At 46.5% G+C, this 16,726-nt stretch overlaps 1 protein-coding gene across 1 annotated transcript in view; it reads left to right on the top strand.

Annotated features, from left to right (window-relative positions):
• Positions 1-16,726, top strand: part of ARHGAP17 (Rho GTPase activating protein 17) — a 103,121-nt gene that overhangs the window by 75,907 nt on the left and 10,488 nt on the right. Inside the window, exons 15-19 of the mRNA XM_011954619.1 lie at positions 1,161-1,252; positions 3,349-3,505; positions 6,207-6,440; positions 10,156-10,325; positions 14,344-14,964. Coding sequence (XP_011810009.1) covers positions 1,161-1,252; positions 3,349-3,505; positions 6,207-6,440; positions 10,156-10,325; positions 14,344-14,964 — 1,274 coding nt within the window. The remainder of the gene's footprint in view (positions 1-1,160; positions 1,253-3,348; positions 3,506-6,206; positions 6,441-10,155; positions 10,326-14,343; positions 14,965-16,726) is intronic.

Below are 16,726 nucleotides of genomic sequence, written 5' to 3'. Positions count from 1 at the left end.
TTTTGAGACAAGGTCTCACTCTGTTCTCCAGGCTGGAGTGCAGTGGCGTGATCATGGCTCACTGCAGCCTCAACCTCCTGGGCTCAGGTGATCCTCCCACCTTAGCCTCTCTAGTAGCTGGGAGTACAGATGCACACCACCACACCTGGCCAATTTTTGCAGAGACGGGGTTTCACTATGTTGCCCAGGCTGGTCTTGAACTCCTGGCCTAACTGCCTCAGCCTGCCAAAGGACTGGGATTACAGGTGTGAGCCACTGCATCTGGCCTACTTATTTTCTTCTTTGTGAGCCTTGGCATCCGACAGTGTTAACATCTGAACACTCATCTTGAGACTAGTCCACATATATGGCGACCTTAAGTGTGAGTGGGAGGCTCAGGTTTCAACATAATAAAAGGCACACTGTAACAATGCATGTTCTTGGTGACATCGTAAGCAAAATTGCTTTTTAGTGATCTTTTAGTCTTAGAACATAGCTACCACCCATGTGATGCTGTTCCAGTGGGAAAGTGCAACCCTCGTTCCAGACCAGTTCCAGACCAGTTTAAAACTGGCATTTGACACAGCATTGCTGACTGACTGGTTTCACTGCCCCCCAGGGTCTGTGTGTAGCAGACACTGTGGTTGTTACCACAGTGCAGACGAAGGAGCAGCCAAGCCAGAGTCATTTTTTCCTGGGTGATCACAGCCACGTTCGTAGACCAGGACCATGTGAATTTGATTTTGTTTTTGGGTTTTTTTGTTTTGTTTTGTTTTGTTTGAGACAGAGTTTCACTCTGTCACCAGGCTGGAGTGCAGTGGCGTGATCTCGGCTCACTGCAACCTCCACCTTCCGGATTCAAGTGATTCTCCTGCCTCAGCCTCCCAAGTAGCTGGGACTACAGGCATGCACCACCACGCCCAGCTAATTTTTGTGTTTTTAGTAGAGATGGAGGTTTCACCATGTTGGCCAGGATGATCTTGATCTCTTGACCTTGTGATCCGCCTGCCTCAGCCTCCCAAAGTGCTGGGATTACAGGTGTGAACCTCCGCACCCAGCCAGTGAATTTGATTTTTGCATCTTTTAAATATTTTATCCTTTAATTGAATTGCCCTGACACAACCAGCAGAAATTAGATGCTGCCTACGGGAAGTATTTTAATTTTGTGAACTTCTTTGCAGAACGCTTGCTGAAATGGCAGCAGCCACATCCGTCCATGTGGTTGCAGTGATTGAACCCATCATTCAGCATGCCGACTGGTTCTTCCCTGAAGGTAATTCTCATTTCAGTTTCATTGACAACCAAAGCAATGTGATAATCGTGCAAAAAAGTCTTCTTAAAGAAGAGAATACATCTGTAATCCTTCTTCATGATTACATAATTGGTTTCACATTTTTCATGTTTCCTTCCAGCCTTTGTTCATTACATTTGTATTTTGACATAATGGTAATCATATTGTATTGTCTTTCACTTAGTTTCAGTAAAACATAGCCAGTTAGTGTATGTTGAATATCCACTAGGTGCCATATGTTTGCTGGTGAAGCATGCTGCCTTCCCTGGGGGAACTCCGGCCACTGGAGAAGACAGCCACATGAACAGATAAATTATAACACATGGTAAATTAGAAGATAGGTGGATGGAGAAAGATTTCACAAACTTAGGTGCTGGGAAAGGGAGCCAGAGATTGGTTTTTAGAAGAGGCGATGTTGAAAATGCAGGAGTTTTTCACTTGGAAGAGGGCTTTTTGTTTCTCTAGCTAGATTATGGATTTGCCCATAGGTAGGAGATAAAGCAGAAAAGGTTGATCAGGGCCAGTTGGTGAAGGCCTGAGTTGGTTGTGTCAGGGAATTAGTATTTCATCCTGTTGGCAATAGATTTTCAAACTAGGTTTGTTGCAGTCCTGGGATCCACAGAGGCCCCCCTGGGGATGCTGGCCAGGCAAGTGTTAGAACTCTGGATCCCCCACACCTACTTCCCCCAGAGCAGCCCTGCTGCCATGTCCCGTGGGGTGCAAGCCCTACGATACCCATCTTTTCTTCACCTCTGTTTTGTCACCATCCAGAGTCACGCCTCATTCTTGTAGGTTGCCCCGGGAAGATGGGATGGATGAATGAATGCCAGCATTCTGCTCAAGATTTCCTTTGAGGAAATGAGTGTTGCAAAAACTGCTAGAGGCAGTATGAACTTGACGTTGCTGTTTTTTTTTTTTTTTTTTTTCCTGCAGTTGCAAGATTTAATAGAGTGAAAACAGAGCTCCCGTACAAAGGGAGGGGACCCAAAGAGGGTAGCCGTTGCTGGCTCAAGTGCCAGCAATGTTTATATCCTCATTATTGTCCCTCCCACTGTGCTCTCAGACAATAGATGATTGGCTATTTCTTTACCTCCTGTTTTTGCCTAATTAGCAAATTTTAGTGAGCTCTCTTTACTACTTGATTGGTCGGGTGTGAGCTAAGTTGCAAGCCCCATATTTAAAGGTAGATGCGGTCACCTTCCCAGCTAGGCTTAGGGATTCTTAGTTGGCCTGGGAAATCCAGCTAGTCCTCTCTCAGCCCCCCTCTCAACAGGAAAACCCAAGTGCTGTTGAGGAGGTTGGCTGACGACCGCTCTAACTGCTTTCTGCTGAATTGGGGCGTAGTAGGGGGTTGTGCAGTTGAGATTTCCTTGGGAGGGGTGCCTTCGATGTCATTAACTTGATGTTGCCTTGTATTTCTATTTTATATCAAAGTGTAAATATCTTTTTTTTTTTTTTTTTTTGGGACGGAGTCTCGCTCTGTCACCCAGGCTGGGGTGCAGTGGCAAGATCTCGGCCCACTGCAACCTCTGCCTCCCAAGTTCAAGCAGTTCTCCTGCCTCAGCCTCCTGAGTAGCTGGGATTACAGGCATACATCACCACGCCCAGCTAATTTTTTGTATTTTTAGTAGAGATGGGATTTCACTTTCTTGACCAGGCTGGTCTTGAACTCCTAACCTCAAGTGATCCGCCCGCCTCAGCCTCCCAAAGTGCTGGGATTGCAGTCGTGAGCCACCGTGCCCAGCTAAATATCTCTTTGAATGATTCAAATAAGTGATCTGTGTTCATCATCCTCTTCTGCATTCTAGATTTGTTTTTTTTTTTCCACAAAGGAGAAAGTACAAAAGTTGTGTAACTTATATTCTGACCCATACTTCTTCCCCTGTCTTGTCCTCTTACGTTACTTCCCACTGGTTTGATGGACCATTCTTGCGACATGAGTGCCTGCAGCTTCCATTTTGAAATAGTGGGGACTGTGGACTGAAGAATGAGGTCCCCGTTCCAATGAGGGGTGTCCTAGAGCGCCCTCACCTGCTGTGCTCCGTGTCTCATGCACTTGTTTATTTTTCCTCTTGCAGAGGTGGAATTTAATGTATCAGAAGCATTTGTACCTCTCACCACCCCGAATTCTAATCACTCTTCCCACACTGGAAATGACTCTGACTCGGGGACCCTGGAGAGGAAGCGACCTGCTAGCATGGCGGTGATGGAAGGAGACTTGATGAAGAAGGAAAGGTATGATTCGACCGTTCACTTCCAAACCAGCAGTAAATATGTTGTTAGACCCATGGTATCTGGTATCGCTCAGTGGACTTGGGATTTGAGAGTGGTCCCCATCCACCTGTGGCTGATGGCATCCAGATAGTTTCTGTAATTCTGCTGTAGGTCATTCTAAGCACTGATCTTCCCATAAAGTCAGTGTATAAAGCTTGTCAGTTAACCTTTCTTCCACGTGTATTCCATCTTAACTTGGTGGTGTGCTTGGTAAACCCTGCAGTGGAACGGCATCATACACGTTAAAATTGACCTAAATGTACTTGAGTGGGGGGAAATAGAAAGGAAAGTAAATTTGATAGTGTGGACTTTTGTCCAGAATTGAGCGTGAGAACACCCACCTGGCACAGTGAGTTGAGTGATTTGGTATTTAAGGAGACATATTTCTGGTATAATAATGGCCCCACAATGGAAGCCAACCACTGAATTTGATGTTCAGTGGGAAAAACCTCAGTATTTGCCACTTCTAGAAGAAAAAAAAATGGCAGTATTGAACTTAGTGAAAAGCAATGTGTCTCTATATACTCTTTTCTATGGGCAATTCATGGGATTTTCAAGGGTAATTAAAACTATTTGTGATTTGTACCTTTAGATGCCAACCTGTCCCATGTGTGTGATGAAATGCCACTGTACTCACTAGGAATGCTAACAGTTAAGAGGCCTGTTGGAAGTAATATGTTTTTCTTGGTATATGAAACAATATTACTAGATATAGTTTTACATTAAAACAAAGTAACAAGCTCTTATTTTAATTGCTCAATCTTATAGTGAGGTGTGCTGTTTATTTGTTTCTTGTTCTTTGTTTTGCGTATTTTACCCCTAGCAAAGGAGAATGCATTATTCTGTCCGTATTCTGTCCGTCCAAAATCCACATTTATTCTATGTGACGTATTACCTCTCTGAACCCTCATTTGTACGTTCAGTAGTATTTCCTGATGACAAACTCTACCCATAACAAAATTAGCTTTCATGGATTTTAAGTTACAGAAAACAGTGTATGAGTCTAGTTAGCACATGGCAGACAATTCTCAGTTGCCTGCCTTGTGTATTCTCCCTGCCAGCTGACCCAGTAAGCACAAACTCAGGAAGCCAGGTATCTTTACTTTCTGAACTGAAAGAAAAAGTTGCTAAGTTCATAGATCAATGGGCTTAAGTGAAAAGTCAGCCTTCCTTCCACCCTATCCTCCAGCCACATCCAGCACCATTCCCTTCCTCAAAGCAACAGTTTTTTCCAGTCTTTTTGTTTTTTGTTTTTTTTGAGACAGGGTTATGTGCCCAGGCTGGAGTGCAGTGGTATGATCATGGCTCACAGCAGCCTTGACCTCCCAGGCTTAAGCAGCTCTCCCACCTCAGTCACTTGACAGGCGTGCACCACCTCACCCAGCTAATTTTCTAAAAAAAGGTTTTTTGTAGAGACAGGGCCTCACAATGTTTCCCAGGCTGGTCTTGAATTTCCAAGCTAAAGCTATCCTCCCGCCTTGTCCTCCCAAAGTGCTAGGATTACAGGTGTGAGCCCCCGCGCCCAGCTTTTCCAGCCTTATGTGTCTTTCAGATGTAGTGTTTGCATATGCACATAGGGTTGTTTCTACATCTCATCTCAGTTAAGAGGCAGTGTGGTGTGATAACCTTATACTACCATTGGTAACCTTCTGGACTTCACTTCTGTTTCATTCCCCAAAAACAGATTTGAGACGGGAACTAGGAAGTATGGAAATGTGCCAGACGTGGTGACTTATACCTGTAATCCCAGCACTTTGAGAGACCAAAGCAGGAGGATTATTTGAGGCCAGGAGTTTGAGAGCCTGGGCAATGTAGTGAGACCCCGTCTCAAAAAAAAAAAAATTTTTTTTTTTTTTTTTTGGCTGGGTGTGGTGGCTCACGCCTGTAATCCCAGCACTTTGGGAGGCCGAGGCGGGCAGATCACAAGGTGAGGAGATTGAGACCATGCTGGCTAATACAGTGAAACCCCATCTCTACTGAAAAATAAAAAAATTAGCCGGGCGTGGTGGTGGGCGCCTGTAGTCCCAGCTACTCGGGAGACTGAGGCAGGAGAATGGCATGAACCCGGGAGGCGGAGCTTGCAGTGAGCCGAGATCGCGCCACTGCACTCCAACCTGGGTGACAGAGCAAGACTCCGTTTCAAAAAAAAAAAAAAAATTTTAATATCCCAGTATGGTGATGTGTGCCAGTAGTCCAAGCTGCTCCAGAGGCTGAGGCTGGAGGATCGTTTGAGCCCAGGAGTTTGACACTTTAGTGAGCTATGGTTGCTCCACTGGAGTGCCAAGCACTCCAGCCTGGGTGATGGAGTGAGACCTCGTGTCTAAAGGGGGAAGGAAAAAAGCAGAGGAAGTATGGGGATAAACACAGTAACATGGTGTCATTCAAGGTGAGGCCTGCCTGTTTGCTTTTAGCTGCTCACACCCAAATTGATCAAAGACTTTGAACAGTACCAGGGTCATTGGCTTTGCTCGGGCTCAAAGCCAAGTGGCGTTGCTTGCCTTGGTATCAGGGGTGGCCATTGGTCTGGTTCTTGCCGCTTCACTGCATGCTGGGCAACTTGGGTGGCTGTCCACATGTGTGGTTTTAACACATGTGGACCGAGGGGCTTCTGTCTCAGTAGTCTGCTCGCATGGTGTGTTGACTGTTTCTTCTCTCTGTGTAGCTTTGGTGTGAAGCTTATGGACTTCCAGGCCCACCGGCGGGGTGGCACTCTAAATAGAAAGCACATATCCCCTGCTTTCCAGCCGCCACTCCCGCCCACAGATGGCAGCACCGTGGCGCCCGCTGGCCCAGAGCCCCCTCCCCAGAGCTCTAGGGCTGAAAGCAGCTCTGGGGGTGGGACTGTCCCCTCCTCTGCGGGCATACTGGAGCAGGGGCCGAGCCCAGGTGACGGCAGGTAAGGAGGCCGACTTCTGCTGGCAGTGGAGGCTGGACGCCCCAACCTACTTGCAGGTGGTGGCCTTTGGGCACGGCATCCACAGCCCAAAGAACTGCCCCAGCACGGAGTGAACAGATTTGCTTTCACTCCTCTGGTTGGCAAAAGACGGAAAAAAAGACGATGAATGGCTCGCTTCTTTTTATGTTTTCGAAAGAAAGCAACATTGGTTTGCGTTCTTTGCCACACTGCTTTGGTGCTGGAAACCGGAAGGCAGTGGGTGTCTCATAGTGTGTTAAGCCTCTGTCACCTGTTTGATGTACACTGTCAGCATTCATGTACTATCTGTTCGTTGTCATCCAGTGTGCTAACCAGGAAGCATTTGAATGTGGCAAGTTAGTTAAATTTTAGTATTCCTGGCATTTATTCACTCGTTCATTGATTAATTCAGTCAGACAGATTTACCGAGTCCCTGATATGTGCTGGCCACTGTGCTGGGCGCGTGAGGTGACTAAGACTTCACTCCACACCCCCAGATTTCAGTCTTGTAGGGCAGTTGATCCATGAGTCCAAGGTGGAAAATAAGATGGTAGCTTTTCTTTTTTTTTTTTTTTCTGAGACTGCGTCTTGCTCTCTTGCCCAGGCTGGAGTGCAATGGCATGATCGTAGCTCACTGCACCCTCCGCCTCCTAGGCCCAAGCAATCCTCCTACCTAAGCCTCCCAAGTAGCTGGGATTACAGGTGCTTGTCACCATGCCCAGCTAATTTTTTTATTTTTTGTAAAGATGGGGTAAACATAGATGCCCTAGGTTGCCCAGGCTGATCTCGAACTCCTGGCCTCAAGTGATCTTCCTGCCTCAGCCTTCGAAAATGGTGGAATTAACAGGCGTGAGCCACCATGCCTGGCTGGTAGATTTTCTTAAAAGTCTCTTTTAGTTGCTTAACCTTTGGATTAGCCACCTGGAGTGGGCTGCAAATGGATAGCAACTTTGAAGAAAAGGCACCTTGAACTTGAGTTTGTTTTTGTTTTTGGTTTTTTGAGACAGAGTCCCACTCTGTCGCCTGGGCTGGAGTGCAACCAGATCTTGGGTCGCTGCAACCTCCCCCTCCTGGGTTCAAGTGATTCTCTTGCCTCAGCCTCCCAAGTAGCTAGGATTACAGGCAAACACCACCATGCCTGGCTAATTTTTTTGTATTTTTAGTAGAGACAGGGTTTGACCATGTTGGTCAGGCTGGTCTCAAACTTCTGACCTCAGGTGATCCACCTGCCTCGGCCTCCCAAAATGCTGGGATTACAGGTGTGAGCCACCGTGCCCGGCCAGAACTTGAGATTTTTATTTAATTGACATTAATTCAGTTCTCCACACTGATCCAGGCAGATAACCACCAGAGGCTACTTCAGGTGGCATCCCTTGTGGTTTGAAACTGACCGCTGCTTAGCTCTGCACACGTGTGCCAAAATTTTTGTTGTCATGTGTTCTACATTGGCCATCCACAACACCCCGAATGATCATATATGAAGTAAAATAAATGTTCACAGAACAAGGACAGGCCGTTTATCCACACGTGTATTTCCTACGCAGAGTGATGAATTTGCCTTGGAAGAACTCCTTTCTCATCGTCCTTGGGATGAGCAAGGGAGAGCCTCGTTGTGTGTGAAGCTGCTCATGAGATAGGAATCTTGTTTCACCATTTAAACTGAATGCTGAATGCTTTGTGCATTCCTGAATTCCATTTTCCTCACCTTGGGAAAGTTTACTTTGGCATTAAAAAAAATTAAGGCTTCAGACTTCACAGGGCTTCCCATGCACGTCATAGGCTCCACGTTAGCTTGTCAATAATTGTGCCCCATGTGTATACTTGTTTTGGTTTAAATTGTTTTGTTTGAAGGGAAAAAGTCTAAGCGAATTCACTTATTTTCTTTTTCTTGTTTTTGTTTTTTATTTTTATTTATTTATTTTTTTGAGACGAAGTCTCACTCTGTTTCCCAGGCTGGAAAGCAGTGGTGCAGTCTTGGCTCACTGCAACCTCCGCCTCGTGGGTTCAAATGATTCTCCTGCCTCAGCCTCCGGAGTAGCTGGAATTACAGGCATGAACCACAATGCCCGGCTAATTTTTGTGTTTTCAGTAGAGGTGGGGTTTCACCATGTTGGCCAGACTGGTCGCGATCTCCTGACCTCAAGTGATCCACCCACCTTGGCCTCCCAAAGTACTGGGATTACAGGCGTGAGCTACTGCCCCGGCCTGTTTTTTGTTTTGTTTTTATTTTCAGACAGGGTCTTGCTCTGTCACCCACACTGGAGGGCAGTGGTGTGATCATGGCTCACTACAGCCTTTTAATCTCCCAGGCTCAAGCAGTGTTCCCACCTCAGCCTCCCAGCTGGGACTACTCGTGCACCCCCATGCCCTGCTAATTTTTACAATTTTTTGTAGTGACAAAAGTCTCACTGTGTTCCCCAGGCTGGTCTTGAATCCTGGTCTCAAGCAATCCTCCCTCCTCCGCCTGCCAAAGTGCTGGGATTACAGGCATGAACCACCACACCCAGCCAATTTACATATTTTCATTTCTTTGTGGCATTCAATTTGTTTAATCAAGGCTAAATGTATTAAGACAATAATTAGTCTTAACGCGGAAGGACAAATGGAATGTCAGTCATTTTGCTTTTATTTTTTGAGACAGGATCTCGCTCTGTCCCCTAGGCTGGAGTGCAGTGACATGATCTTGACTCACGGCAACCTCCACCTCCTGGGTTCAAGTGATTCTCCCACCTCAGCCTCCAGAGTAGCTGGGACTACAGGCGTGAGCCACCACACCTGGCTAATATTTGCATTTTTAGTAGAGACGGGGTTTCACCATGTTGGCCAGGCTGGTCTCGAACTCCTGACTGCAAGTGATCCACCCGCCTCAGCCTCCCAAAGTGCTGGCATTATAGTTATGAGTCACTGTGCCCAGCCTGCTCTTTGTTTTTTTATACTGTATTCTGTAGGTATTTTAATGTACATTACACTAATGTTATTCACTCTTTGGTGACCTTGACAAAATGGAGCTTTAATGTTTGGTATAAAAAGTTCTGGGCCAGGAAACAGGAAGCGTGAGTTCTGATCTCTATCCTGCTGCTACCAACTCTGGACTTCAAGTAGTCATTTAGCCTCTGAGTTCTCCTTCAGTTCAAGTTATTGATAATAATCAAGCCCTTTATCATTTAGAGTCTTATTTTACCATGACCTTTGCTTAGTTTTGTATAGTATATATGTCAGCATCTAAAAGCCCGTTCATGATGTTAATAGTACTGCCCAATTTAAGTCCAAACACAGTAGAGCTGAAAACTCCGCATTAGTTGCTTTGAAATGATCTCTCTCATGATACTGGAGTGGCAGAGTCGTTGGAGTCCAGTCTAATGCAATGAATCTCATAAAATAAATGGTCCTATAGACCCAGCTACTCAGGATGCTGAGGCAGGAGGATTGCTTGAGTCCGGAAATTTGAGACCAACCTGGGCAACATAGCAAGATCCCATCTCTTAAAAAAAAATGACACCAAGTATACATTAGCTCTTTATATGGCACCAAGTAAACACTAGCTTTATAAGCCCAGTGCGAGCTAGTTAGAATTTCAGATCCTTTTCCTTCCTGCCAAAGTGAAAACTCTGCTTGGAATCTTATGCTTTATGTGCAGTATGTTCAGATATTCTAGCTGGGACTGTCTGACGTCTAACTGGACTTTTACTCCTCTTAGTCCTCCCAAACCCAAGGACCCTGCATCTGCAGCTGCGCCAGCACCAGGGAGAAACAACAGTCAGATAGCCTCTGGCCAAAACCAGACCCAGGCAGCTGCCGGCTCCCACCAGCTCTCCCTGGGCCCACCTCACAGTGCTGCGGGGCCCAGCCCGCATACTCTGCGCCGAGGTAAGCAGCCACCCTCCTCCTTGCCCTCAGGGAAGGTTGTGCAGACCTCTGTAAGTTAGCGCAAGGATTCAGGTGGTGAGGCTTGTGGCCAGATCTTTTCTGTGTCTGTTGTAAAATGGCAAGCAGAAAATTCAGTCATTCAAGACAGAAGTCATTAAAGAAAAAGGAAAAAATCGAGAACAGAAAAACAGACATTTAGCTTTTCCTTAGGCATGACAAAGCTTAACAAACAAAAAGTCCGTTCTTCAGAAATGCTCCCAGTTTTCCTGGTGTCCCAAGCCCTCACTCTGTCTGGAGACTACCACGGCCTCTGTACTTCTCAGCCTTGTGGGTCTGGGAGCCACTGTTGCCTCGGAATTGGGGTGAGAGCTTTCTAGGTCCTGATTAACAGAATGTGAACTGCTCCCACCTGTCTCCCCTGCAGTCCTCCAACCAGCAGCCAGGGGAATTGCTTTAAAACTCCAAGCAGATCATGTCATCTGTTGGTTAAACTCTTCAGTGGCTTCCATGCAAACTTCTCACCGTGGATTCTCTGCACTCTGGTGGGGCCTACCTCTGAGGCCAGAGCTTACACTCCCCCCCTCTCAACACACTCTGCTCTTGGTTCCTTGAATGAAGTAGGCCCATCCCCTCCTTAGGGTTTCCAGAGCATTCTGTCCCATGTCTTCACATGGTTTCTTCTTAACATTCAGGTCTCACCTCAAAAATCACTTCTTTCGGCTGGGGATGGTGGCTCACACCTATAATCCCAGCACTTTGGGAGGCTGAGGCAGAAAGATCGCTTGAGGCCAGGAGTTAGAGACCAATCTGGGCAATATAGTGAGAGCCCACCTCTACAAAAAATTTTTTAAAAATTAACTGGGTGTGGTGACACACACCTATAGTCCCAGCTACTTAGGAGGCTGAGGCAGGAGGATCTCTTGAGCCCAGGAGGTCGAGCCTGCAGTGAGCTGTGATTGTACTACCACACTCCAGCCTGGACAACAGAGTGAGACCCCATCTCTAAAATTAAAAAGAGAGGCCAGGCGCAGTGGCTCACACCAGTAATCCCAGCACTTTGTGAGGCTGGGGTGGGCGGATTGCTTGAGCCAGGAGTTCAAGACCAGCCTCACCAACATGTTGAAACCCCATCTCTACTAAAAATACAAAAATTAGCCGGGCGTGGTGCTGCATGCCTGTGGTCCCAACTAAAGAGGCTGAGGCAGGAGAATTGCTTGGACCTGGGAGGCAGAGGTTGCAGTGAGCCAAGATTGTACCACTGTACCCCAGCCTGGCCAACAGAGCAAGACTCCGTCTCAAAAAAAAATGGATTAAATTCACTGTGTCTGTCTATGAAAGCATGGTCTTTATAAAGCACGACATGAATGTTAGTGGAATTTGTACAAATTATAGGCAGGGAGGCAGATTGGGGTCCACTTCTTGGTTGCAGACCCCCACTTTATCCTTCTTAAGGCTGCCTGTCTGGGCCACCGTCATCTTATCAGGATCTCAGCTGATCCTTGAGGGAAGTTAGTCTTCTGTACCTAGATTCCAGGTGTGACTCTGGTTTTGGGTTAAGAAGACTCTTTTCCTCATAGCCACATTCGGAGTCTTTCCTGCTTCCCGAAATCACAGCTCCCAGGCTTCTTTGCAGGACCGGTTTGATTCTTTTTGCCTTACCCACCCCCTGCGCCTCTGAGGTGGTCTCAGACAAGGCCTCCCTTTCTCCCAGCCCCCTCCCCCGGACACTCTGCTCCCATGCTCCCGCTCCTCATCCTCTTCACACCCTTAAATGTCAGGAACGAACTTTTATTCAGTGTGAATTTACAATTATTATTGCTTAGAACAGAAAACTAGACTTTTTAAAAAAATGCTGATGGCATTCCAGAGTACAGCTAATGTAAACTGGTTGGTGGTTTCTGAGTTCCACAGTTGAAACTTCCAGACCAGTGTAGCAGAGTACACTTTATTTTTTCTTTCTCTTTTTTTCCTTTCTTATGTTTTTTAGAGGCAGGGCCTTATTCTCTCACCCATGCTGGAATGCAGTGGCGTGATAATAGCTCACTGCATCCTTCAGCCACTGGACTCAAGTGATCCTCCCACTTTGGCCTCTCAAAGTGCTGGTACTACAAGCACATGCCACCATGCCTGGCCACTTTGTTTATTTGTTTGTAGAGTGAGGATCTCACTGTGTTGCCCAGGCTGGTCTTGAGTGATCTTCCTGCCTCAGCCAGTCAGAGTGCTGGGATTGCCGGTATGAGCCACCGAGACATTACCCTTTTTAATCCTGAATTCTGGGACCTGTAAACAGGCAGCCAAGGAATAGAGGAAGGAGAACGAGGAAAAAGCATTCAGGGAGTCCACATGTCACGGGCAGGAGTCTCTGTTCTGCCCCTTGCTAGCTGTGTGGCCTGTTACCAAACACTGGCCCTCTTCAAGCCTCAGTTTTCTTCTCTGTGAAAATGGCGATAACAGAGCTTGCCCTGCAATGAGCTTATGAGACTTGAATGAGATAATTTATATAAATTATAATGTGCATAATTTATATAAAAGGCCTTACTTGGTACTGGTGATATGTGAACAGTGATACATGTTCATTTCTTTCCTTCATTTCCTTCTCTTTTTTCTTGGGGAACCAGTAGGATTCTTAGCAGAGTTTGAAAAAGGCTAAAGTCTCTCCTTTCCCCCTACCTCTCCCAGCCCAAAACCAGAGCCCCAGATCTGTTGTTTTCCCTCCTGCCCTCCTCAGTACCAGGTTCCCATCCCTGATCTCAGCTGGTATAGGGAGGAGAGTGATGTGATTCAATTCTCTTTAGAGAAATAATTCTAAGGCAACTCTTCCACATTTATTCATGCTTTTGTCCAGGACATATCTGTTAACTCAAATGGTTCCGGAATTGGTAGAAGTTCTGTTATTAAGACCGGTCAAACCAATCAAGCTCTCAAGGAGAAGGTGGCGTGGGGTCAGGGGTCATGTTATGTCGGCTGAACCAGTCCCGCTTGGTGGTCCCCTCCTGGCTGTTCTTGCCTCTTTCTGTGTCTTCCCATGGGGACCTAATGAGGAGGCTGCTAAGCGGGCTGAGGGCAGCACTTCCGGGTTATTCGGGTGGCCTCTGTTAACAGTTTCCTTCTTGTTGAATTTTCAGAACAATAGACTTTTCAAGACCTTTCAAACGTGCAGAATGTACTTAATTTTTAAAATAAACTTGTTAGTTTGGAGTAATTTTGAATAGAAAAGTTGCAAAGATAATGCTGAGAGTTCCTGTATGGCCCTTACTCAGTTTCCCCGGTTGTTAATGTGTTACATGACCATGGTACTTTTACCCCAGCTCAGAAATCAACACTGGGCCAGTCCCCCCACCCCGCCCCGGCTTTTTTTTTTTTTTTTTTTTATTTATTTGTTTTTTTTTTTTTTTTTTTTTTTTTTTTTTTTAAATGGTCTCGCTCTGTTGCCCAGGCTGGAGTTCAGTGGTGTGATTACAGCTCACTACAGCCTTGGACTTCCCGGGCTCACGTGATCCTCCCACCTCAGCCTCATGAGTAGCTGGGATTACAGGTGCACACCACCACTCCCAGCTAATTTTTTTATTTTTTGTAGAGATGGAGTTTTGCCGCGTTGCCCACATTTTATTCAGATTTCCCTAGTTTTTCCACTCATGTCCATTTTCTGTCCCAGGATCTCATCCAGGAGCCCACATTGCATGTAGTCATCATATCTTCTTAGTCTCCTTCGGTCTGTGACACATTCTCCGTCTTTCTGTGCTTTTCTATGGCCTTGACGGTTTTGGAGAGTACTGGTCAGGCCTTTTGAAGAAAGGCCCTCAATTTGTGTTTGTCAGATATTCTTCTGATGGTTAGACTAGGGTTATGGGATTTGGGGAGGAAGACACAGTGTGGTGCCCTCCTGACCACCTCTCATCAGAGGCACATAATGCTGTGGTTTATTACTGGCAGGGTTAAATCTGGGCTCCTGGCCAGGGTGGTGGTGGTTGCTGCCTCACTGTTCCTACTGAAAGGTGTTTTTTCTCTCTGTGTGCAGCCGTTAAGAAACCTGCTCCAGCACCCCCGAAACCAGGCAACCCACCTCCTGGCCACCCCGGGGGCCAGAGTTCTTCAGGAACATCTCAGCATCCACCCAGTCTGTCACCAAAGCCACCCACCCGAAGCCCCTCTCCTCCCACTCAGCACACGGGCCAGCCTCCAGGCCAGCCCTCCGCCCCCTCCCAGCTCTCAGCACCCCGGAGGTACTCCAGCAGCCTGTCTCCAATCCAAGCTCCCAATCACCCGCCGCCACAGCCCCCTACGCAGGCCACGCCGCTGATGCACACCAAGCCCAATAGCCAGGGCCCTCCTAACCCCATGACATTGCCCAGTGAGCATGGACTTGAGCAGCCATCTCACACCCCTCCCCAAACTCCAACGCCCCCCAGTACTCCGCCCCTAGGAAAACAGAACCCCAGCCTGCCAGCTCCTCAGACCCTGGCGGGGGGTAACCTTGAGACTGCACAGCCACATGCTGGAACCTTACCGAGACCGAGACCAGTACCAAAGCCAAGGAACCGGCCCAGCGTGCCCCCACCCCCCCATCCTCCTGGTGTCCACTCAGCTGGGGACAGCAGCCTCACCAACGCAGCACCGACAGCTTCCAAGATAGTAACGGGTAAGTAGGACATCAATGCCTGTATTTCCCTGTCTGCTCTACATTGCTTTTGTACTACTCCATTTTATTTAAGCTTTGATTTATACCAGGCATCAGCAAACTGCACCTGCAAGCCAAACCTGTCCTGCAGCCAGTTTTTGTCATTAAAGTTTTATTGGAACACAGCTACAGCCATTTGTTAACATATTGTCTGTGCCTGCATTGGTGCTAAAACAGCGGAGTTGGATCGTCGTGACCAGAGGTCATATGGCCCACAAAGTTGGAAACATTTACTACCTGGTCCTTTAAGTTTGCCAACCCCTGACTTACAGTTGCTTGTGTGTTTAAGACCTATGTACGTTTACATTTTTCTAAACATAATGACTTTTAATCCAGGTGGAAGGTATTTTACAACACGAGCATGAACTTTATTTCTTAGTGAATTCCTCATGAAAATGCTTAAACAGTACTTCTAAGTACTTCTAAGAGTAAAAATGTTCATATTAAGTACAGAATTTCAGGTATAACTTTAAAAAACATGATTTATGCCAAATTGAATGCTCCAAAAGGGAGATCTCAGGGTACAGTCATATCAGAGTGCTGGCCTCTAATGGCTTGGGAGGGAAGAATGAAGAGTTTCCTATAGACCCGGTGGGAACCTGTTTTGAAGTGGTGGTGATTGTACAGGTTTTAGTGGACTACCTAATGGCATATTTTTAATAGTCTAGAACATGACCATTTTATTTAAGATTTCAAAAATATATCCATCCCAAATGCTCTAATTTATTATTAAATTTAAGGATGGATATGGGGTTTTCTACTGTGTTTTAAAAAATGGTAATTAGGGACCTCCAATAATTTCTTACAGCAGCCCAGTTTAAATTGTTCTAAGTGGAGGCACTTTTGGAAAAGAAGCTGAAGTATACCTCTGGGCTTTCCAACCATATTGAGTGATTTTGCAGCTAAAAATGTGCCAAAGGTTTCCATTAATGCAAAGGGTGACGGTTGTTAACTGATTCTAACAATATCTTTTAATAACTTTTTTCAGGAATTTAATACATAATTTGCACATGTTATAAATGGTTAATAACTTTTTTTCTGATGACATCAGAGCTTTTATTTTGAAAACAACACAGCCATGTTGGTTTGTTTGTTTGTTTCCCAATAGATGCCCTTCCTCGTGCCCTCACAGGTGGGGAAGGTGTCCAGGACTAAGGTCTGTAACGGCCTGAGCAGCTTGCCCCACAGCTCCACATGCTCCTGCGTAGCCATGTTTTGCATATGTGCTTTTGACTGTGTGCCCAGGAGCAACCTTTAGACCCTGTGCCCTGACAGCCAATGGGCCATCCTTTCTGTAGCATATAGACTTTTATTTTTATCAGAAGCACTTTGAGCTGCAGTGCTTCAAATTCAAGGAGTAGATGTCAGTAGATCAAGAGCCTGATTTTAAGCTGCTATTGAAGAGTATCTTCTTTCTTAGGGGCCAGGCACAGTGGCTGGTGCCTGTAGTCCCAGTACGTTGAGTGGCTGAGGCAGGAGGATGGCTTGAGCCCAGGAGTTCGAGGCTGCAGTGGTAGTGATTGTGTCACTGCTCGCTGCATTCCAGTCTGCATGACAGAGTGAGACCCTGTCTCTTTAAAAAAAAAAAAAAAAAAAAAAAAAAATAGGCCGGGCGCGGTGGCTCAAACTTGTAATCCCAGCACTTTGGGAGGCCGAGACGGGTGGATCACGAGGTCAGGAGATCGAGACTATCCTGGCAAACACGGTGAAACCCCATCTCTAC

This window comes from Colobus angolensis, unplaced genomic scaffold (assembly GCF_000951035.1).
Source record: "Colobus angolensis palliatus isolate OR3802 unplaced genomic scaffold, Cang.pa_1.0 Scaffold387, whole genome shotgun sequence".
NCBI classification, from domain to species: Eukaryota; Metazoa; Chordata; class Mammalia; order Primates; family Cercopithecidae; genus Colobus; species Colobus angolensis.
Note: the sequence above shows the minus strand (reverse complement) of the source record. Positions and strands in the feature narration are given on the sequence as shown.